Genomic DNA, 24,999 nt, shown 5'->3' with positions numbered 1-24,999 from the left:
CTTGACCAACCTGATCTGACTTGGAGCCTAAAGATTTGAGCCTTCTTCCAACTCAGTATATTCTATGACTCTATGACGACAGTTTTGAGCAGATGCTTTCGACTAGACAAGGGAGGTGGACAGCCCAGGGAGGTGGTGGAGTCGCCATCCCTGGGAGTGTTTAAGAGGCATCTGCATGAGGAGCTACGAGATATGGATTAGTGGCTTGTGGTAGTAATGGTAATGGGAGGACGGTTGGACTAGATGATCTTGTACGTCCTTTCCAACCTTGAGATTCTACGATGCTATGATTCTAAGGCTTCTGCCCACTCCCAATGTTTCTGTGATTCTGTAACTTTCATATATGTTAGACCAATACCACAGTGTCAAACCTTAAAGCCAGAAAAACTAAACAAAGCCAAACCTACATAGTTTTGCATGTACAATGTAATGTTGATATGCAGACAAATCTCACAAGAGGAATAAAAGAATATATACTAGGTATCACCACATAGATGGAAATAAAAAGGAAACACTGAGGAAGATCAGTGTAGATGAAATAAACCAAGAGGGGGTTTAAGCACACAAGATAGCAATGTTTGTCACAGTTCCTATTTCATCTTTCATCTTTACTGGAGCAAATGATTTACAATAATACAATGAGAAACAAAAGATCCGGTCTGCAGAGGCAAAGATGAGTCTAACATAAAAATATTTTTGCAATGTTTTTGTTGCAATTATCCCACTGACAGACACTGGGGAGCCTGTGTCACTGCGCTCATTTTGAAGCCTAGTTAATAGAGTCAGTGAATCTGCAATACTTCATAAATGAGCATACAGAAGGATAAGCACAGATGACTTTTTCTCTCTATTTTATTTAACAGAAACAACACATTTTAGGGTGAGAAGTAGAAAGAGTCCGGGGAAAACCTGCAGTTCTCAATGACATTATTCATAATTTAACCTAAACAAAATGACACATAGGTAAATACCATAAAACCTGTGCATATTTAGCTTTCTGATGAGATCAGTGCCTTCTTAAATAATGGAAAGAGAATGAATATTACCTTCAGTAAAACACTCTTCAACTTCTGGCTTTCTCCGTTACAAACAAAATGTTTTTATGTACACTACCTTTGCTGTTTTTTTTTCCTGACAGTAAAACACTCAGTTACTTCAGAATTTGTTTACAAGCACCATGAATGTAAACAATGAAAACTTTCATCTCTAGTTAAGTATCAGTAAACAGAACAGAAATACTTGGAGACAGAATCAGTGGAGACACCATAAATTCAGTCTGTGGAAGTTCATTTGGCTCTCTTCCTGTTAAGATTAATGGGATAAAATCTGTAGGTCAGATGATTCAGGAGCTCCAGGTTCATAGCACACATAAGCATCACAGTTGTCACTTGAGCTCTCCTATTTTTGCTTGTAGACTTCCAACACCAGCGTTTCCTGAGGTGTCAGGAGATGACCCTAGATATGCTGAACACCTTCCTGCAGAGCTGAACTTCCTGCAGAGCTGAAAGACATTTCAAAGCCTACTCTGCATTAGATAACCCAATCAGCTTTTGTCAAGAGCTTGGATGTTGGCCTGATACCAGGATCTAACAAACACATCAGCTGAAATCAGTTCTCTGAATACTTTGATTTCATGCCCAGATCAAATGTTATCTGTGTTATTAAAATATTTTGTAATTCTCTTTTTTTCCTCCCTCTTCCAAATAAGAAATAATACAATTTTAACAGATTTGAACCAATTTTATGTTGTATCTGGAAGTGGCTGGTGTTGATAAAACGGCAGTCCAACAAATACAGAACTCTAGTCCATCATTTTTCTTTGTACTATCACAGATATGACAGAAAATCATAATTTCTAACTGGTGGAGCCTGTCTGTCCTGGGCATTGCTGCTTGCAGAGTGATTTCCAAGCTACCGGAAAACCTCATAGTGTTTAACACATATTCTGCCTGTAGAGCAGGGAAACACATGCATATCATGACAAATACTTCATTGGCAATACTTCTGGTCTCAGGCATTTCTTAAGAGAATGGCTTACCAAAAATTGCAGCAAACCTAAACAGCTGTGAGGACAGGAGAAGGCTGATAGCCTCCTATGCTCTTTCAGCCCCAAGAGAATTTCCTATTTATACATCATATTTAGCACAGAAGACCAGCCTACCTCTGGTACACACTAAGATTGCATCTCACAAAGAGGAGACTTGCACTTAAGCCTGATGCCTTTCTCTGTGTGAAGAAAGTAACAACAAAAAGAAAAAATATTGGGGAGTGATATCCTGGCTTTGACAATGCCTCTGCTCTCATCTGGATTTGAGGCACAAGTTTAATGAAATTCCCCCTCCTCCCCTACAAATGTGTATTCAGTTTCCCTAAGACTTTCTTCCAGAACTGTTTGCACAAACTGCATTTACTGAAATAATTACAATGGGACAAGAGATCTGTTCCAAATTTCACAACTATTATTTAGATTATGTGTGTGATAATTTATATCTGTTTGTTTGTTTAAAGCAGAAATTCTTCACAGTGAGACTCCCTAGCAATATAAACATTTTTCTTCACAAATGCATTTTTATTCAGTGCCATCATGGTAAGCCTTCAGCATCTGCACCTGTGTATAGATTTCATGCAGCATTTAACATACACCTTTTAACACAGCCATTTTCTTACTGGCTAGACCAAAGCTGTAATCAGCATCACTTCTCTCTGGCACAGAAGTAAGTTTTCAGAATCTGCATGACACAATCTATAAATATTACTTAGTATGAATCACAGAATGAATCACAGAATGACTTGGGTTGCAAGGGACCTCAAGGATCATCAAGTTCCAACCCAGCCACTGCAGGCAGGGACACCAACCTCCACATTTAATACTAGACCAGGCTGTCCAGGGCCCCATCCAACCTGGCCTTCAACACCTGCAGGGACGGGGCATCCACAACCTCTCCGGGCAGCCCGTACCAGCACCTCACCACTCTCTCCATAAAGGACTTCCCCCTGACATCCAATCTAAACCTTCCATACTTGAGCTTAAAGTTGCACTGAAGTTACTTAGCTGCCATATTAATAGCTTTTTACGTACAATTTATTCTTTTTTAAATATCAATTTAATTGTAGCAAAACAGGTTATCAAGAATGTGTATTTTAAAAACACAACTTGAAAAGCCAGTAAATTTTGACTTGTTTTCTTGGACAGACTGATTTGAGAAGAACAAATAAGCTTGATCTGGAAATATGAAGAATACATCTTTGCATCAATTATCTTTACAGAAAAATAACAACCCTTAAAAAAATGAAGTTGTTATATATTTTGGATTGGTGGTGTAGCAAGGTATAAAAATGCTGGGTTATTTTTCTTGTTTTGTATTTCAAAAAGGTAAACTCTCAATTCTCTGAGTTAGAGGTAGTAAATAATGTTTACTTGAATTACCACTGGCTTACATTACCACTGGCTGGACTACAGTCTCAGCTGGAAAGAATGGGCTTCATGTTCAGATGAGTAGAAAAAGTTACATAAAATTTCCAGTTTGGCACTTTCCATACTCTGTACAGTCAAAGAAAAGATATCCAGTGAGCTCCCTCTTCCCTGTGGAAGGAATGGAGCTTCTTTCCTCCCAGCAGTGTAAACTCTCAGATATTAGACAGAATGATGGGCAACCTCACAGGAAACTTCTCTGAGCCTACTGGAGACACGCTACTGGGACCTGCTGTCCTTATAGCTACCTTTGGAACTTGCAAGCAGGAAAGAAAATCTCTTTGTACTCACTCCCATCTTTCTGAGTTAAGGGAATTTCTCTGAAAATTTAAAGCAGCTTGGTGTCACAAATTACTCTTCAGTTTGTGTCAAAGAGAATTGGATTATTTTGTACCTTTTCTGGAATTTTATTCACCAAAATGGTGTAAGGGTCAGTCGTAGAAACCCTCTGCCTTGCACTGGCATGGACAAATCTTTGTGCAGATCATCTCTCCCAGCGCAGAGGTACTGGGCACCAGCTCAGACTGCTTTATGGTACATACTTTGGGGATATTCATCTCTTGAGGGATCCAGGAGCTTTCTTCAAACATCTAGCATACTCCTCTGCATCACCTTCTCTTCCACGAGGAAACTTCTGTAAGCTCAAGGAGGGCCCAGTCATCACAAGAAGAAATTTGCTCCAGAAGGTGCAAGACAGAGAAATCTCAGATGTAAAATTCTTCGTCATTAGTTGGTGAAGCTGGGAAAATGCTACCACAATCATCAAGGGAACAAGAGGCTGTTCTCGAAGACTGTTTGGGCTGCTTGGAGAGGGATGCTGACATGAATGAGCTGGAAGACCATTCAGAGAGAGATGGCAGAGAACCATCCATAGGATCAAAGGTACCGCACATGGTGGATACAGGCCTTCCACTGGTAGAAGCCTTTGTACTCGTACTGCAGGTTTGCTTCTGTGGTGGAAGAGAGGCTTCCAAGTCATTGCAAAATCTGTTAAGGGCAGAGTATGCAGAGACCACAGAGAGGTCTGAGAAGGACAGCTTCCTCCCTGTGTCCACATCAGTCTCCTGTGCATCCTCCAAGTCATCAATATTAAGCCTAGGGCTGCATCTCCATGTTTTTAACCTGGTTGCAGGTGACTCAGTATTTAAAAACTGAAACGCTTCACTGAAATGAGCAGTCTCTGAGGCTGAGGAGGAACTCACCGTAGGCAAACAGAACAGAGATTTGCTTCGTTGAAATGACCACAAAATGCTGGAGGCACTGCTGGATCTGCGTGTGAAGTCTTCTTGATCACTGTGTCTGAGGTCCTGCTGGGAGAAACCAAGATAATGACCAAGGCCATTTGCATGATGCACCTTGTTTTGACTCATTTCTTTTGGCTGTTCAGGGACAGATTGGTGGCTCTGAGGATGAAAGCCTGGCAAAGTGGTGAAGTGGGAATCTGTTGACACAGATGGATATGGTTGCTTGTTCTGCTTTGCAGACTTTCTACACCAACTGCGTGCTTGCTGCAGCAGGAGAGGGAGAAAAGAAGATCATATTAATACAGAATTGGCAGTCTTACAACCGTAAGTCCCCGTTGCTGAGTTGTTACTGCAAATAATTACAAAGCACACTTCATTCAGTATGCTCACAGCAAATTTTTCACTTCAATAACAAAGAGAAATCACCCTGCCAAAATCCCAAATATTTACATAAGGAGCCTTGAAGGAAACAAGAATAAATGGAAGAGGATCCCTGCCTTGCAGGCTGAATTACACCAGCTTGAAAACCTCACATAATATTGACTTGTTCAGATTCATTCATATTCTGCTTTCCAACATTACTACCCTACTGACAGCTAAGGAACAAAAATAAAGACATGGGAGATGTATGGCACTACCACTATTCCTCATTTCTTCATTACTTTGGTGCAAATGTTTTTATTTTTCCTCTGAGACATCAAAAAGCCTTTAGCATGTAACTTAATTCTCTGACATCTCAATGGGAATATACCACTTCTTTCAACAGGGACATTATCTCTTTCATCCAGTTCGCTGAGCAGAATACTCCAGAACCCACTTGCTCAATAAGCAAGCTCCTAAGGACTTTAAGGACAGCTTTAGACATCTAACTTGCTTATAGACACCTAGGATGAAGAGAGCTGATGGTTACGATCTGAATCTGCTTCCAAATCTCCTCCCTCCAGTGGGATTCAGTTGCCTACCTGCCGGATTCTTGAACAGTTGTTACATGTGGGGAGCCAACGTCCTCAAGGAGTAGCTGGAGGCCAGGTGACTCTCATATGGGATTAGACACTGATAAGTAAACTAAGCCCCTGGTATCTCAGCAATTATAAACTCTTGTCATCATCCCACTCATCTCAGCAAGGCTTTTAGATGTTTGCATTTTAAAAAGTTGGGTTGAGATTCTTCTTACTGGAATATTTCATGTAATACAAAATGCTCAATTTCAGTCCCAAAAGGGAGTGGAATTAATGGGACAAACTGCAAGAACCCTTGAAAATAAAAAATCATCTCAGTGATGGGACTTGTCAGTCAGAAATAATAGAGGAGGAGGAATTAGAAATCTTGGTCACCACTCACTATTAAAGTGACAAGGCTGTGAGCAACATGATTCTGGAGAGTTTCAAGTTAGGTAAAAAAAGTATTAACGCACTGTATACAACACTAGTAAGGCCTCATTCAGAATGCTGCACATGACTTAAATCACCCCTATATGAATAAGAATAAATTCAAACAGAAAAAGATGCAGGCATAAGAAAAAAGAAATAAAAGATGAACTGCCCATTAAGAAACATGTCTGACAAACTACTAAAGGGTTTCTAATCACAACAGAAGAAGAGTGTTCTGGGGCAAGTAATGGTAAAGATGGAGGTTGATCATTTTACAAAAGAGATTATATGACATGACAGAAATGGATGAGGCCCAGCAGCCAAGGAGGTCATTTTGTTATCCCCTTTCTCTAAAAGAACTCCATACATTGCTGCTTCAAACATCTTGCTAGTGCACATCATATTATCTTAGTGACCTAGATCTGTCACAGCAATCTTCTCTTTCTCATTGCAGTGATTTTACAAGATAAAAAGAAAAAGAATTTTCGTGTCTTTAAAATTTTTTTGCTTGTTTCTGATTGCCTATCTGGAGGTGATTTACAGGACAGCCAATCCTTACAAATTCACTTAGGCATTGTAGGTGAATGTGTATATATATATTCCAATGTATCTGTAATGAAGTATGCTAATCCATAACCTATTTCTGTTTAACAAAATAAGATGTTTTCTTTAATGCCATAAAGAATTAAATGTATTCATGAATAAATTAACCACAGTTTCATAAACTGATAGGTATTCATGGGTGCAAAAGAATCAAATAAAATGAGTTAAACTGTCAATAAGATATGACTGGGAGTCACTTTAGATGTCTTTACGTAACATCAGTTTATTTACACAGTTGATGTGTTAATTTGCTTAAGAAATTACTCAACAAAATAGAAGACTCATGTCCATGAAGAAAATATCAGCAGTTTCTTAACTGAAGACGTTTCGAGGTAACCCAGAAATGATCATATGGCATCCTGAAAGTATAAAGCAGATCACCCCATTCTTTTGATGGTCTTGTACAAGACAGCACTCTTTATTACACTGCTGGTTGGACTAATCAAGGGTACTCCTTTTTTTCTTTGCAGTAACTCTGATATCAGATACACTGCGTGGAATCAGTTACAACTCCTGATGAATCAGCAAGAGTCTATACTTCTCTTACTTTGCAGAGAAAAGATTGTGGATTGCCTGACCACAGCTTGCTCCCATGCAGTGTCTTTGTGTTTCAGCAGACTTGCTGATAACAGAGAAGATTAGGCATCTAAAGAAACCAAGGATACAAGCAAATGCAGTTTTGTTTGTGAAAGGATAAACACTGGCAACACTCAGACAAAACTGACCTGGAAACACAAGGCTTTTGGGGATAGATCTGACACTTTCACAGGGGTGAATTCTGTGGGCTCTACGAAAGTCTTGCCTTTAGTAGATGATCTACAGGAAAGGAGACAGGCTCTTAAGCAGGGTCTGATGTGACAGAATAAGGGGAAATGCTTTTAAGCTTAAAGAGAGCAGATTTAGGCTACATATAAGGAAAAGGTCATTTAGAGTGGGGGTGGTGAGGCACTGCAACAGGTTGCCCAGAGTTGTGGTTGATGCCCAGTTCCTGGAGACTTTCAAGGTGAGGCTGGATCAAGCCATGGGCAACCGGACCTAGCTGTGCATGTCCCTGTTCATTGCAGAGGAGGTGGACTAGATGGCCTTTAAAGGTACCTTCCAACTCTTAAGAATTTTATGATTTTATGATCTTTAAGGTCCTTTCCAACCCAAGCCATCCATGACTCTGTCACGCACATTCAGCTACTCTTCAGCCTTCTCTCTGCTTCGTGGCTCTTCTCTTGGCCTTTCAATTCGATGGGCTGAATTTCTTTCTGAATTATTTCCTTTATTTAATTACCTATCTTCAGCCTTCTCACCATTTGATTTCTCCATTGCTTGCTGTTTTGCCACAGCCTGACCCAACTGCTGGCACCAGGAGCAAGCTTGGTGGAGATGCTGGCAAGAAGGATCAGCCACTTGAGACAACAAAACTTAATCTAAACAGGTGTGCACAGCTTCCACCACACCAAGAAAGTAGGTTTTGATAGGAACTCCAAATTCAGGGAGAGAGATCTGCCAGACCCTGTCACAAACACACACATCAGAACTGGCTGTAGATTGAATTGATTAGCTCTCTGACAGAATAGGCTTTCTCATCTAATGCTAATCTGCTACTCATTTATAATCTCTGCACAAATCTTTGTGAAGCAGGGAGGGATTTAGAGTCTTTATGCATTACAATAGGTTGTAGAAGAATTTCATGACAAATATCCAGGAATGCAACAAAGTTGGGGTGAACCCCACAGAGAAGTACTTTCAGCTTCACATGGGCTGCCCATACTGGACAAGCACCCCACAAGTGTTCCTGTAGCCTACTTTAAGTTACCTGCTTTTTAAGAAAAAAAGATCATAACCAGTCAAATGGGCTGTACTGCAACTATGTCACTATTGCAAACACAGGTTTTCCCAGCATTACTCAATAGGAGCATGATGGTGTTTGTTTAACCAATGGATTTAAACCAGTGGGATTGATTCAGAAATAAAATATATTAAAAAAATCAACTTGAGAGAAAGTGGAAAAGGTTAGTCTTTAACATCACCATAATAAGTTTCACTTGTAGGGTAAAATGTATTCAGAAGGGCAGAATATAAAAAGACAAAATCCACAAATGCAATTCAAATCTGAATTGATCATATATGAAAAGCGGTATGTAGTGTGTTTACAAAACTAGAATGGGTAAGTGTCTTATAACACTCCTTGTCAAGAGATTTTGCTGGATGTAAAGATTTATCAGAGATCTTACCAAGCCATGAAAAATAACTGCGTTAATGGAGAAGACAGAGATAAGAAAAACTGAGAAATCACCTCATAGAAATCACCTTATAGACCGACTCAGCTGTGTCCCCACCAAAACTACTCATTAGCACTAAAAACTCTACTGCCATAGTGAGACTGTGCTTTTTTTCCTTTATTTTTTTTACCCTACCTAAAGACATTCTCCTAATTTAAAGTCTATCATCTGTGCACTTCTCTCTGCTCACTAGCCCCAACTTGCCAGCCACACATGACTAAGCCAGCCTATCACTTATTAACCTCTCCTGCTTCCCACACTGCATTGTCAGGCATGCATATTCATCAGCTCTTCAGATGCCCTTGTGAGCCATCTGCCCAGAGGCAGCCAGGAATTTGGACAAGACCTATGAAACTAGCAGTATATTCTGTGTACCAGTATCTGGTATAATCTGAGCCACAGTATTTATATATTTTTCCCACAGCTCCCGTTTCTGGGCTTAGCAGTGGTGAAGCAGAGTTGTTGTCTTCCCACCCATAAGTGTTGCTCTTAAGTCTTGCAAACCCCTTTGCACTGGTTGGTATATGGGTACACCATTGGAGCTAACTTGCCAACGTGCAAAAGTTACTGTGACAAAACAATTTTAATTGGCTTCCAAGCAAATAAAGGAATGAAGTCTATGATATTAAACAGACTTATCCTGCCCATAAATAACCTTATTTGCTCCTGCACTGACATTAAGCCCCTCAATAATTCAATTTGCAAAATGCAGTTTTGAAGAATATGAATCAATTCGGCTGGCAAGTATCTGAGCCCCTGTGAGTGCACAAAGAAAAACAGAGGTCACATCTCTTCAGTCTAATCATGGAATTATACTCCAATTTCAAATATTAATCACTGCCTGTTATTGACAGGGTCATATATCTACAATTCTAGGTATAGCAGTTAATTGTACCCGGTAGAAAAGTACAAATATTAACAGCCAGTAAATAAAAACATTCCATTCATCACTAAGCACCAACTTATGTGCAGGCTGAAAAATGTGGTACAGCCATTCCTTGGACTTGCAGAATTATGAAGAGGTGAAAGTTATAACTAATGGTGTGGTACTGATAGTACTGTTAATAACACCACTCTGCAAGAAGTTGAAAGGTAGTCCTATATCTTACTTTAAAAGGTAGACACTATAATTTGCTTTTAACTTAGAAAGAGTTCAAAGAGTATGAAGAAGTTCACAGATCTCCAAATCAAATGCTTCCTATAACCCATGCCCCATCACATAATTCCTTTTCCTTAAATGACCACCCTGTCTTGAATTAAGGTGTTAACCTGTTTGCACTTGCTGGGTGGCTGTTATGAAGTTGGCCATCAATATGAACAATGGCTGACTTAAATCCGCTTTTTGACAGGTTTTTGCTCCTGTTCCAGAAGAGTAATTTAGCTGAAACCACCTTTTCCCATTCCTGCTGTTAACCTTCTGATGTATTTTCAGAGCACAGTCCCCACACACTGACCTTGGCTTGACTCCCATGGACTTACTCTGTCAGTTTCTATTTCCAAGTGCCTCTCCTCTGCACACTCTGGGAGCTGTTCCCTGCACGTGCACCTCTTTGAAGTTGCCTTTCTGGAGGCCAAGCACACGTGAGACCCCCAGTACTTTGTGCAGTGGCACAAGCACTGTCCACATGCCTTAGGGGATGCAAACTCTCATGCATACTGGAGACTACATTCCCCTTTTCATGGGGAGGCTGCAAGATGACTGAGTACAAACGGGACATTATCCTGATTCCTCTTCTGATAGTACAAAATTCTTAAACCTGTATAGCGGGACCTTGATTTCATGACAAGAGCCCCTGCTCTTCCCCTATTTTGCTCATATGAAACTTCTTTTACTTCATCCCACTCCCAGAAAGCCTTTTCCAGCCAGATTATTCTATGGTTCTTTGTGATAATTTCCTTTCCTTTAACTTCATTCCCATTTGCTATTTTGCACTCCGGCTTCACATCACCCTCACTGAAAACAGAAATGAAAATCTTGCATTTGAAGGCTTTCATTCTTCTCTTTTGATGCCTATAATTAAAATCTTGCTTTATTTTTTTTTTGTAAGGCTTATCTTAGTCTGCAGTTTGGCAGGTCTCACTTTGCCTCCATATTGTGTGGTGCCTGTTATTTCTAAAAACTTACTGTTTTGAAATGAAAAGCCTTGTTTACAAGGCCTGTAGTGTGTTTTCCATTTTTTTTTGTTTGTTTATCTTCCTTCTGCTCAATCTACCTGAAAGCAGTGCAAGGTCCCACAAACCAGTTATATTACATAGAAAACACTTGGCAAAAAACAAACAAACAAAACAAAACAAAAAAAAACAAGGAAGGAAAAGGAGATATAGGTGAAAGTGGCTGTTGTCTAAAGGTATAGCAGTGACTCAGGTTAACAGGCTATCTCAACTGAACACAGATATGCCTACGGAGCAATGAGTAATCCTGACAAACTGGTCCTTTGGCAGAAGGGTGAGGAAGCTGAATTCAAAAATGAAATGCACTCCAAAACAAAAACTTTTCCTCAAAAACTGAACAACTGTCTTCCCAAGGTCTATACTCCCTGTTTCACATGCTAAGCAGCAATAAATTCCTTCAGATCTGCAGAGAAGGAATGCACGTGAACCTCGCTCAGGACTGCCACACAAACCCTTTGCAGAGCAGGTGGCTATTAAAAACTTCCTGCTTGGATGTAATGCATGCTGATACACTGCCCAGAAATCATGGCTACAGATGTCTTAATGAACAAATTATGTTCTATGACTCGATTATGATCACCTGAGATTACTCTGAAAGGAGAATCTGCATGAATCGGTCTCCTAGGCTATTCTCCAGGTTGCATTTCTTTTCCTTCACCTCCTTTCTCCCCATCCTCCTGATAATCACTTGACAAAATACAGGTGCTGTCACCCTGTTTTTTTTTGTTTTTTTTTTTTCAAATTAATGCTATGAAATAACTTAAACCATCAGGAATTCTTCTTGTCTCCCATAAAAGCCTCATAGCTGAGAGCTACTTTATAGAACCATCAGTTCTGTGTGTATACTTTTTATAAAACTTTACCCATCAGCCATCATTTCTCTACTTGGACTCATAATTCTCTCTCTCTCCGTTCTTTAAAACAGCTATCTCATCTCACATCATTCTTTGCATAAACTGAGGCTGACTGATATCTGGATTGTATCACCAACTGCCTTCCTGAGTAGTTACTCACAGCAAGGGCTTTTGAGTTCTTTAGCAGTAATGTCCTGGCTCTTTCACCTAGCACAGGGCAATAGAAGAGTCTCCACTTCTGGTTGCTGAAGTAGGCTAAGGTTTTCTGCACAAAGCCAACAACTGTGCTTCTGTTTCACTGTGTACCGGGCTCACCTGCAAGAGGATCCTATTTCCATCATGATCTTCAGTCTGCCACCTGCCTTCACTGATCGGGCTGCAAGGGTTGGGCAGGAGAGGAACAAGTTGTCCAACATCTTTCACTCTGAACTCCAGCACTGCTGACTCAGTTGGCATTGGCACGTGGCCCTTCGGGAGTTTTTTTAAAGAAAACTGGATGTCTATTTCCATGTTAGAATAGATAGGAAAAACACAGAAGTCCGCTTTTTTCTGACATACTGGTCTTTTCAGTATTAACTCATAAAACTTCAAGATATCAACAAAGTTTTCATTTCTGCAGTATATTGTGAAGCGGATGATTTCTTTCCCATAATGCACTGGACGAATAGCCCACAGAGGAGTCTCTGGAGCCAAAGTGTAAAAGTCCTGGCTGCATGGCATGTAAGGGAGGAACTTCCCATGCACTCGTTCTGTGTGGTGGTAATGCCAAGGTGGCCGCTGAAAGGTTTCATGGAGTTGCAAGATGGGTTCTTCTCCATATTCCTCCTGCAGGAACAGAATGACGGCGAGGGCTGGCTGGGAAACACCAGCTTTATCTGGCTTCCTGTGCTTCTTGGACACACGTCTTTCTGAGACTCGAAACAGCTGGAGTTCTGGATGGATCCAGGCCAGAAGCTTATCGATCGCTTGCTGAAGAGTCTTGGATTCACCGGGGTCTGTGATAATATGTACACTGACAAGGAATGGGTCCTGTATGTCTTCCACAGAAAGTTCACCTGTGAGTATAAACAGAAAAAAAACATCCTTGAAGGTGTCAAACATACTGATTTCCTTGATTGCTGTCAACATTGAGCTGATCCTTCACAGAGAAGCAGTCTACTCAGTCCCACTGGGCTTTTTTCTCATCTCCCTCAAGCTCACTTACAATAAACTAATGTGCAGACATATATCAGTTGAGAAAATAACCAGAAGACAGAGAAGTTTCATTAAGCATACCACAACAGTTGCTCTTTCTACTGAGGAAGCATACAAAACACAGTTCCCAAAGTGCATTTCAGCGTTAGAAATGAGCTGCCCCTTAGAGCTAAGATGTAGGAAAGACAAAAATATTGACGTAGCATGGGGGTGAAAGGACCACTAACGATGTGCAGAACAACTGGGGTGGATAGTGTTCACCCCACCTTGTTTTAATTTGTACCACTTGGCTTGGGGCATGGAAATTACACCGCTGAACTCCACTCTATCACCTTGACACTAGAGTTTTCCACCAAGTTAAAAGTGTTCTGTGTCCTGAAGGCAACGATTTTAATAAGTAAGGCAAAGTTTGTAGGCAGAAGCAATATATTTTATTAGACCAACTGATACATTTGGGGGAAAAAAAATCAGACAAGCCTTCAGGCACACAAGCCCTTCTTCAGGAAAAGATTTTACTCCTCCCTATAAATCCTGCACCGTTTAGATCTTTAGACCATCATAACAACAATACTACTGCTTTAAGGTTTTTATAAGATTAGGGAAGAGTGGTAAAAGCAGGAAGCACAAAAAGTTACCCTTACTCAAGGGAAAAAAGAAATCCCTACTTAGCCATGGGAGTGTTCAAAGGGGCTGCGTGTGCTGCTGTCCCCGAGACCTCTCTGACAGCTCAGCAGCAATGGTTGGACGGAGGGCAGGGGTGGAATTACCACTTCTGCTCTGCTGGAGTTGCATGCCAAGAGAGATGCATGCAAACAAAGATCCAAGACAGTTCAATAAATCATCCAGGTAATCTGGATATTTTTGCTGAAACGGTTCCCTCTATGTGGTATTCAGAAACTACCTACATGTCTGAGACCTCAAGCCTGGGCACAAAGCCTAAGTGTGTGAGGGCTTAGAAAGGCTTCCCAAGCTTTTCATTGTGCAGACCACGTTTAATAGAAGGATTGTCTCACAGGCTGCCTCCCCTCCCACTGGCAACTCTATGAAGCTCTCCCTCCTCCCTCCTGGCATCAGAACAACATTCCTGTGATACTTTAGCAATCGCTTTAATGGAAAACCAGCACTATACAAGTAGCATATTTTAGTTGTCTTTTAATACAGGAAAACACAGAGAAAGCTTTCCAGAAATGACCAGTAAATATAGCATCAATCTAGAAGCTGCAGTATGTATATCCAGTATGCAGAGCAAACAACAAGCATTCATTTTGCCCAGGGCAGACAGAGAAAACCCAAGGGAATTATCAAAAATACAATTACAGCAGAGTTCTTGTATCTCTGCATTAAACGGTGATGCAGAGTGACTTTGTCAGATGGTTAATGTAAGAAAAAAAATGAGGCAAAATCAATCTGTGTCAGTACATGGCAAGAGGCTCTGCTGTAGCAATTGTTACTGGTAGGTATTGTGAAAGATATCCCATGTCCATGTGGGAGAAAGACAAAGGGGATGGAGGGGGAGGTTCTCTCATGGCCCTCTACATGGGACAGCAGGACAGGAAGGAAAACAAATTGTGGAGGACACTGACCTAATAAAACCAGAAAGAAAATAATCACCATAACTACGCAGCCATTCATTTCCTAAGACTGGAGTAGAAGATGTTCAGCTCTTTTCTCCCTTCATTTCCTTTGTCACACAAATGCTATGGAAGCATGCAACAAGCGACAGGCTTGATATTTACGCATATAAATGACTGCAGCTTCAAAAGGAGCCTGGGCACAACAATGCAAAACAAAGAGTCATCGCTGTTGCAGGCTTCTTGCTCTGAATTGGAGAAAAAAAATCCCTGAGCATGGCATCTCTGCCATCCTGTTGCTCAGCATGGTGTAAGGAAGCTGAATGGTCTAAAGCATTTTTCAGCAGAGAAGCCATTGGAGGAGCCAGCAGCAGCATTAGTATTCTGTAGTGACTGCTGCCTGTGTCCATCAGCACCAGATGCTCAGAGGCAGCCTCAGAAGAACACCAAAGCACTGCTCAGAACCATCATTAGAAGCTAGGTTTATACACATAGCATAGAAAACCATATTTTATATATATATATATTTTAAGCTAGAAGCAGCTAACTATGCTGAAGGGAGAAAAGTGTAGCAAATCAGTAGAGAGGCTCTTCAGTGTCTATTCTATGTTAGCAAGGATGCTTTGACTGCAGTACAGGTGCCACTTTCACGCCTTTCATTATGTAGCTTCTGTGCTTATAAAACAGCAAGCCACCCTTTCTGATTTGGTGAAGAAACAGAAATTTAAGGGAAGTAGAAATGAGAAGCAAGGAGCTGAGAGGAACTTCCCAGAGCTGATGATAAGCTGCAAAGTGTTTCTATGTTACTAACAAAGCTTTTCGCTTCACCTCACAGGAAAGGAGGGGAAACGGCACCATTCCCCATGACATAGCTCAATGTGCCCCCTGGCAAATTGTCACAGAAGCAAATGAAAGCTCTGCATATGCATTAGCCTTTCTGCATTACTGGTTAATCCCACAGAAAATATCAAAACGCTGAGGCATCTATTTGGAAATAAGCTCCGTGGTTCTCACAGCCATGACATTTTTTTCCCCTATGACAGAAGGGGATTAGTTCTTTTTGACTTAGCAAAGCAGCAACATTGCTTAGAGGTAATCACTACCAAAAAATGAAAGAGCATTTCACAATCCTAGACTTTTTGCTTCTCTGCCAGGTAGCACTGTCAGCCTGGAGAGGTGACAGTTAAGGTTTGGGGGACAGCTGCCCGCAGGAGATGCCAGGCATTCAGAGCCTGGTATCCTGGTAACACAGTTCTTGCTGAGGCTGGCCAGGAATGCAGGGCACACCATGCCACAGCTGCCTGAGTACCTTTGGGTCAGTGACTCCAGCAGCTTGGCCCAGCTGGGAATGCACACAATTGGAGCTGCAGCTCCTTCCCCCTGGAACATGCAAGCATTTCACATTAAAACACATGAGATGCATCATCGCATCACTGGAAGCTGTAAGAGGAGGTTTCCTTCATGACAGCTGAATAACCCTAGGTTAGAGAAGTTTCCCTCCTGCTTTTGCTTTTCGGCCCCAGGACTCTTGTACACTCAGCTCTAGCAGAATGGTCCCTCATTATCAAGCCACAGCCTGGCAGCTGGTCCCTCTTTTACAGATCCACTTCCTGCTGAAGCTGTTCTGCATGCAGATCTCTTCATTTTCAGGGGAGGGCTCCAAACACTTCTTTATTTCAGAAGTCACCACTGACAGCTTAGGTTGACACCTGGTTTTCCTGGCTTCTCCAGTGGACTTGTCTCAAATTGCCAAATTCAGCTCACAGCTGACCTTATGAAGGAGATAAGCACCTGCCTTCCCGAAACACAGAATCAGAGAATCAAAGAACCATACAATGTCTCGGGTTGCAAGGATCTTAAAGATCATCCTGTCCCATTGCTGCATGCAGAGTTGTCATTTGCTATACCAGGCACTAGATCAGGGCCCCATCCAGCCTGGCCTTGAACACCTCCAGGGATGGGGCATTTGCAACTGCACTGGGCAGCCTGTGCCAGCCTGTTCCGTCTCTCCTAAGCCTGAGTTGGTGAATGAAGATAGGGACCTACAGACTCCTGAGATTCATCAGGTGATATTTCATGAACTACAGGATTAGGCAAACCTGGTAATATGGGAAGCAAGACGGAGTCTAGAACAAAGTGAGATTTTAAGCAGACTGGATCCCAACCCCAATTCCTGCATGGAAAAGTACATTTACAGAGGCAGATGTTTTCAGTCTTCTATGTGCCTATATTTTCATTTTTATATCAAAGAAACTGAGAGGAAGTACTCGATCTATAAATATTTGACATAATATTTTTGAGTTGAACAGCAACTTGGCATTTTGAATCTCAGCACTGCAACATGGCCTTTCGTTTCCCTGCTCTAGCATCCTGCTTCACGGGAACAGTCTGAGCCTCTTATACCTTGCAGACTCCTTTAGCACTACATCAGGCAGTAAGATTTCAGACTGAATTCTGACCAAAATACCTGATGTGCTACAGGAGATGTAAATCAGGCATCAAGAGAGGATCAGAATGAATGCGTCAAGCTCCACAACTGCAGCTCCCATTAGGCAGTACTTCATTATCAAGAAATAATTGCTAGAGGGAAGATAATGAAATAATTCAGTACTGAACATCAGCAAATTTTCTTTGTTGACAATAAATCAAAATATTTCAACTGTGGGAATGTAAAAGAAAAAAAAAACAAAAAACCAAAACAATGAAGTTCATTGTATAAGTAACATCAGTAAAAAGAAGAATGAAACACTAATATTTCCTAATTGAGACCTCCTGAGATTTTTGTTGCTCAAATCATTTCGATTTTTCCCTAATTCATTTCTGTTCCAAAATGCAATGCTGAAATGGTAACATTCCTCACTGAACAGGACTTTAGCATTTCATTTGACTCTAACACAAGGCTGACCCTTTTAGGTGTGTTAATTGAAAGGCTCTAGGGCAGACACAAAGGCAGAGGCTATTTTCAGAAATAAGGACCATCATTCTCTGGGCAGTTGCAACAGAGGCAGTTAGTGGCCACCTCTAGCAGCAGAATCCACTGCTAGGTCACGCTTTCATGAATTATACAGCATTAATAACCTTTTGAACAAGAAGGATTTGACAGATTCACCAGCTCCTCCATTGTCTTTCCCCACTGTTTAATAGCATCTGACAAATGCAGGACTGCAGGATAATGTGTTTCTCAGCATGCTCTGCTTAGCACACCACCTCAAGCTCATGAAGGATGCTCAGAAGCAATAAGAAGGGGGATGATCTGCATGCCACAGTAACAAGAACAGAAACATCTTTCACACTACTGTCAGAGCAGAATTTTCCTGTGGAGCTGCAACTGAATGTTCTCTAATGGAGGTAATGGTGCCAGGATGCTTGCTTCTCCATTCATGCTGAAGTAGTTTAGAAAATGAATCACAGGTAGATCAGCACACTGACGAGTATAGCAAAACTGTCAATCTGCTCCTTCAGATGGGCACATAATATTAGGCTCTTTGTGCTGTTATCTAGTTGTTCCAGGGCCCGAAAAAGTTATTGAGTAAAACCAAAGCTGGAAAATTAAGACCATTATCTGCCTGATGGAGATAAAAAGCTTTTTGATACATTAATATGATCAGTCTTCTGAGGAGATGTCACTGCCCTCAGTGTTCAGCAAGCAGCCAATCCTGCAGGAATGAATCTTATCAAAAAGTGATACTTAATGTCCACAGAGGCACTGCGTGATCAAACAAAGGCAATGGCAGGTCTCTCCATGTGGCACCATTGCTGTTAGATGGTAAAGCAATTGCTGAAACTCCCCACCAAGCTACAGACCCAGGAAACTCACATCCCTCCCCACAGTCCCACTGCCCTACTGCCCTGACCTCCCTAAGGCAATGTTTCATGACCAGCTCAAGCTTCTGTCAAAAGGGGCCATCTCACTCCCATTCATCTCTTCATGCACTCTTGCACACTCTGTTTTGCTGGCCTGGTAACTTGTGGGCCTAAACATCTTAAGCTAAGCACCTTGACTTGCTCTCCTGTCTGCAGTTGTTGAGTCCATGGGGCCATGACTGCCATCTCAGCTGGTCTTCAGAACCACACAACTCCCTTCTTCCCCCCTTCTTCTTTGGATCACAACCACTGCAGACCACGATCATTCTGTGGAGAGTTAGGTGCCTAACAGATGTCCCTCCAGAAGAAGTGGGCTATCCTGGGTTCCTTTTGTAGACAAAGCTGAGAGACAGAATCAAACCTGAGATGACAACCCCCACTCTCCACTGTCTACAGCTGCGGTGGGAGATGAGTAACTGCAATTCCATCTTAACCCCTCAGCTATGCAACTCAATTCAGAGGAAAAGCCTGTGAGCCTATATCCTTGACCTTGAAGATCATTGCTCTGGTAACCCTTCTTGCTGTACCACTTTGTCAACAAATGAGATGTGATCATCATTATGGGATGAATACTCTTGACCTATGTGTTTACATTCTCTGAAATCAACTACTCAGATTCTTGTAGTCAAACTGCTGATGATCACACCAACGTGAACACTCAAAGGCTCCTTAGTTGATGGATTTCCCTATTTCCCTCAACTCCTCATACACGGTGTTTCAGCTTTCTCACCCATCCCCCAACAACCTGGCAGACAAGAAACAGTTCACACTTAGTATAAAGATATACCTGTGTTGACTGTGGGCTGACTCTCCACTTGGAGGTTAAGAATACATACACCTTGAACTCAAATTGCAGCCTTTTTAATCCCTGGAGGCAAAAGTTTGTCCCTCTGCCATTCATCCAGTTCTGAGGAAACCTGTGGAATGTTAATGTAATCTTTATTTCTCCATTGAAATTCCCTGAACATGGGTAAGGGGCTAAAAAAAATGATCCTGTGAAGATAACTGGCGCAATTGTATTACGTTTCTTTTCAAAACAGGCTAAAAAGGAAGGGTCTGGAATGCCACATTGTTCTTTTAGCTGTGCAATCTGGTGTCCAGAACTCTACAGCCAAACAGTAGGAACCCACGGTAGGTACTTTCAGACAGTGGTTATAATCAAGAAAACCGCTTGGCAAAATGGTCCTCAACCCATACTTGCCTATCGCTTTTTACCTGAACCAAAACAGCTTTTTGTACTTTTGGATATGTCCATGAACACTCTGTGGTGAACCCAAACCTGGTACAAAACCCTCTGCTCAGATATGCCAGCTTCTCACCCTCCGTGGCATCAAATCCATGCTCACCCCTTCTCAGTACGGCTCACATCCTCACCTTGCTATGCGTACTCAGAATGAATAAAATCATTTTAGAGTTTGCAGACAGAACCCACTGCTTCAGGAAAAATCACCCTGAAGAGAGATGTTTGAGGTGCTGAGTTTCTGCAGTTGTTATCTGTAGTTCAGTGCATGCAAAGCACACAAAACAGTCTACGGCAACCGCTCACTGAAAATCTATATAAGCCAGGATGGGAAGATTAGCCTAAAGTATTATTATAGGAATTCAGGGGTATTCTCCTGGAAGCCAATTATTTTTGTTTCCCCTCTTCCCTCCCAGACTGTTCACCACAACTCAAAAGCTACCTTGAGAGTCTCAGTCCTGTTTGCACTGCATGTGTGTTCAAACCACAAAACGGATTCTCACGATTTGGCATCTTCATTACCTGTCTTCACTCAGTAGCCACAGTCTCCCTCCATTTCTCCATCCAGGGGCTCAAAGAGCTCCACCTCATAGAGACTAATTCTTACATGAGACCTGATACCCATAGAAGAAATGGTAAGTAAATTCTTACACTGACAGAATATTACTGATCTGTGGAACACAGCCAGCAGTTGCCATTCTGCATCTCTCAGAAACAACAATCAGAAAACAGTCTGTGGGGAATTCAATTGTAGCAGTGAGCTGCTGCTCACAAGATTTGCCCAAGTGAGTTTAGTGATGCTGCTGGCATGAGCCTGCATCATTAGGATAAAGCATGGAGCTTTAAGTAGCAGCCTGTATTACATTCAGTCCAGTGGAGAACTACAGGAAAAGTGCATTAACTATTAATGCTCAACCATTACATGAATTTCTTTTATCATTATTTTATATCACATATAGAACTGAAAAAGAGTTGCCCCACTTTTTGAAGGGGCCAGAGGAGGGAAGAGGGTCTGAAACAGAAATGGAGATTGAAAGTAATATTCCAGATGACTCCAGATTTCCAACTTAGACAGTTCAAGCTTTACAAAGTTGTAAGTCCTTTCAAATGATAAAATTTTCCTAAATAAAGATATGGATTATTGCACTGGGCAAGAACCCAGCTGCTGATCTTTGGCATTCATTTCAGATCTCTGGACAGAGTTGTAAGGTGCTGTAATTCAGTAAAAGTTTAATCAGCAAACACTACTACACATGTTGGCATTCAAACTGCATCCAGCAACAACACAGAGTTCAAAGTCCTATGACTGCAAGCGCTGTGTTTTCTTAAAATCCAACTCCTATGCAAAGCTGGGATTCTCAAAAATATGTTTTTTTTATAAAAGCACAAAAAGAACATGGCATTTGAAAAACAAGAAGTTCTGTACACTTGAGCAGCTGTCAAATTTGGTCCAACAGTGAGCTACATACCTCACACAATGTATTCTAGTTAACTGAGAGTGTGATTTTATGATTGGCTTAAGACAATTTAAGACTTCACTGCTGGCGCTCTTCCCCCTGCTATTCTCAGCTAAGTGTTTCCACTGCTTTCCATGTGTCAGATCTAGATGCAAGTAGAAACAGCTTGCTGAACAGATTGGAAAGGAAGACTCAGACAAGAATAATCAGGACTGTATCTTCTAGTGGCAGTCAGAGAACTGATCTGACTAGCAATGTTAATTTTCAGGAACACTTCTTTTAATCAGCTTGTTATCACAAGGAGGTGGCAGGGAAACCTGTCTAGGAGCCATGACAAAGCACCTACAATTGAATGCAGTCAACTGAATACAATATGAATACAATCTCACAAAAACATGGGATCAAGCTCTGAGGCACAGTCAATCGTTTTCCATATTAGTGCTTCTCTAGACAATCATCTTCACAGCAAAAGGACATTTAGACTCTCCAATTCAAAAACCATTTTGAATGTCAGGATCCTTTCAGCTGACAGGAGGGTGCCATTCCAAAGACCAATCCCAACCAGACCAGCTGACTGGAAAAGTAGGGAAGCAGTAATAGAAAGCATGCCTTGTGGTCAGTGTTTCTTTTTGATCCCATATAGTGACAGCCAGGAGTAACCTGGTAAAAATTTTGTGGACCTTTAAGAAATTACAGACAGAAGTACATTTGCTTTTTTCCGAACTTTCATCAACAAATCCAAGACACCAACAAAAATAAAGCAGGCATTTGACATCTACTGCTCTGGAATGTGGCCCACACCAATTAGCAAATGCCCCAGATCCCCACTGAACCTGCAAAATAGTTCTATTTATTTATTTAAGAATTCAAATAAAAGAAAATAAGGCAACAATATGACAAGGAAATTAATTGCTGGCATTGTCAACATGGTGTTCTTGTTGCCTCCTTCATCTTTCACGTGTGTTTTGTCATTTGACTCAGTGAATCAGATGGCATTTCCCTTTCTATCTTCTAATGCCTTTGAGAGAGAACTTGCCTTCCCAAGTTATTATGGGAAAGATTTACTTTTTTATCTTCTCTCTTTGGGCTTTAACATCTCAGACAGATATCTCGACAATTTTCAGATCGTTTTCATCACTGTACAAACTGAACTTGGAGCATGAAAATCTTTCCTGCAACCCATTGCTCTGAATGAAAGACCCACTAAACAGCTGCCTAGCTCCTGGTGGCCTTCTGGGACAGCAAATAATAACACTTCCACACAGCGAAATGCAATCCACGCCACCTAATAATCAAATTCAACTTTCTCTGAAATTTTCCCTGTAAATGTTTTACTAGAACTGTGCGGTACTTGACAACTCAGTGTTCATCAAAGGTTTCCTGTGCTTCTGAATCACATCTGGAAAAGAGAAAGAGGAAAGATTTGATTATGTGGTTTTGGCTATGGCTATGTGTGCCTAAAACAGGAACTAGAAAAAAAGTCAGGCTGTCATTCATAACCCATTTTTTTTCTTTATAATTTCTCCATTTTTCATCTGCTGTACCTATATGACAGGAAAAAGAACTGACTGGATGTGGTAAGAAAGTAATACACAATGGTGATATGAGCATCAACAGAGGTAGAGTTCTGATAACTATGGTCTAGTAATTGCGTAGGGTATGCTTACACTTCTTCAATACTGAAACTCAAGCTAGCACTAAGCCAGTAGGAAGTAATTTAACCATGGAACACACATTTGGGTGTGTGCTAAATGATACTAAAGAGTGAAACTCTGATCTTAACCCAGAACATGGGTTTCTCCAACATTTAAAGAGGAACTTCATCTTTTACATGTGGCTTCTGGTTAACACCACATACCTCACAGGCAAAAATCAAATCTGATTTGATTTCAAGCACAGTTCCACAGTTGTGCATGCCCTTACAGACAACTGTGTCTCAGTTCTTTTAATTGTACCTTTGAGGGCATGTTTCCCCCTTAATTCTTATGTTTCTAAATAACCACATGCAGTAAGACCATCCTCAATATATAGAACATTTAACTACAAAAGCAGCACCCTAACCTCAGCTTCTATAAAGGTGAGCGTGCAAATAGCAACATTAGCTCTGTATCATCAACATCTCCATCATGGTTCCCAGGCAATGGTACAGTAGCAGTGATGACCCCATGCAGTACCTAATACAGGGCAGGCTCCAATGGCACCTCCTCTAAAACAGGAGTGGATGTTTATGGATGAAGCTGTGATGTCGGTGGGTCTAGGAGGGTGTGCCATTAAGTTGATTAAACATTATGCAGTGGAGATGGCAAACTAGGGATTGAAGATATTGCTGGCCTGCTGATATTGCTCTGGGTAGATGACTCAAAATGAAATACGGCAAATTCTGTTTTAACATAGCAAAAAATATATTTCTTTTCCTTTATACTGTGAGGGTGGTCTTTCAGTGGAGGACGTTGCCCAGAGAGGCTGTGAGGATATTCTGAATCTAAGCAACCTGCTCTAACTGGCCATGCTCTCAGCAACTGGCTTGGACCAGACCATCTCCAGTGATGCTTTCTGACCTGAGCTTTCTGTGATTCTGCGCCACATTTTTTAGCTTTCATTCAAGCCCTTGCTCCTTCATTGCAGGATGACGAGCAGTCACACCAGCATGTCTCACACAGCTCACTACTGCCATGTGGCATGTAGTAGTAATGACACTGGCTGCCTTCACACAGCCACAGCAGGCAACAACATGATACAGGCAAGGAAACACACACAGAAGCTACTCCCTGTATTTCCCCAAGGAGCTGCTACTTCAGATTTCACCACTATAGAAAAGAGCTGAATTTGCAACATTGGCATATGCTACAGGCTAAGAGCTCTACGCAGTTTGAGCCCAATTTCCCATTTAATTTTACCCTACACTTGGATTTGCATTATTTTTATAACACCTTCTGGAAATACAGCATGATGCTGGAAAGCCCACCATAAACTGGTCTTAATATTTAACAGAGCCTGTTGCCAGCCACTGTAAAATCATCTCAGTTCTTTATGGAAATAATACTATGGTATATCTTCATATTGCATAAAACAGTAGTTAAGTCCTTACACTTATTACATGACACTGGTTGGAGAAGTATACCAAAAATACACCAGTCCATAATAACTGGTGTATAATACAGTCCAAGTGTATAACTGGTGTAATAATACAGTCCAGCAGTGTCTGGGACAGAACTGTTTTCAACTCATTGAGTTTAAAGCACACAACTTCAGTGCTATTTTTTACCTTTCTGACAGGTTTTTAGAAGTCCAAATGTAGCTCACCCCCTTCCTGCTCCTGCCTAGTTTTCACTAGCTTTAACAGGTAAGTGAAGGCAACCAGATACTGAAATGAGACACAAGTAGTGAGAAGCTGTTTCTTCATATGCTATTGCTAGAGGATACCTATAACTCTGTGCAGTGCTATAGGTCCTTACACTGCTGTAGCTCCCATTCTCTCTGCAACCAGGAAGACTACTGTCTTTAGTCCAAAGCTCCACTAAGTGCTATTTTGAATGATATGATCCCTCAGTCCCTAGAGTGTTTGGCAATAAAAACTTTCAAGAATTAGAAATGAAAGAACCTCTGAAGATACTGACATTTCTCTCCTGTATAAAGGACCTCATCTTTTGGTTGGATATTACACCTTTTTTTTTCTTTTTCTTTT

General features: G+C 41.2%; 1 protein-coding gene across 1 annotated transcript in view; it reads right to left on the bottom strand.

Annotated features, from left to right (window-relative positions):
- Window positions 1–408: 408 nt before the first annotated feature.
- FAM124A (family with sequence similarity 124 member A) overlaps window positions 409–24,999 on the bottom strand; it is a 40,972-nt gene continuing 16,381 nt past the window's right edge. Inside the window, exons 3-4 of the mRNA XM_001233731.7 lie at window positions 12,304–13,043; window positions 409–4,980 (exon numbers count right to left, since the gene is read on the bottom strand). Of these exons, the coding sequence (XP_001233732.3) occupies window positions 4,177–4,980; window positions 12,304–13,043 (1,544 nt within the window). The 3' untranslated portion in view covers window positions 409–4,176. The remainder of the gene's footprint in view (window positions 4,981–12,303; window positions 13,044–24,999) is intronic.

The sequence above is a fragment of the Gallus gallus genome, chromosome 1 (genome assembly GCF_016699485.2).
Source record: "Gallus gallus isolate bGalGal1 chromosome 1, bGalGal1.mat.broiler.GRCg7b, whole genome shotgun sequence".
Lineage (NCBI taxonomy): Eukaryota > Metazoa > Chordata > Aves > Galliformes > Phasianidae > Gallus > Gallus gallus.
The sequence above is the reverse complement of the archived record's forward strand: the minus strand, read 5'-3'. Positions and strand labels throughout refer to the sequence as shown.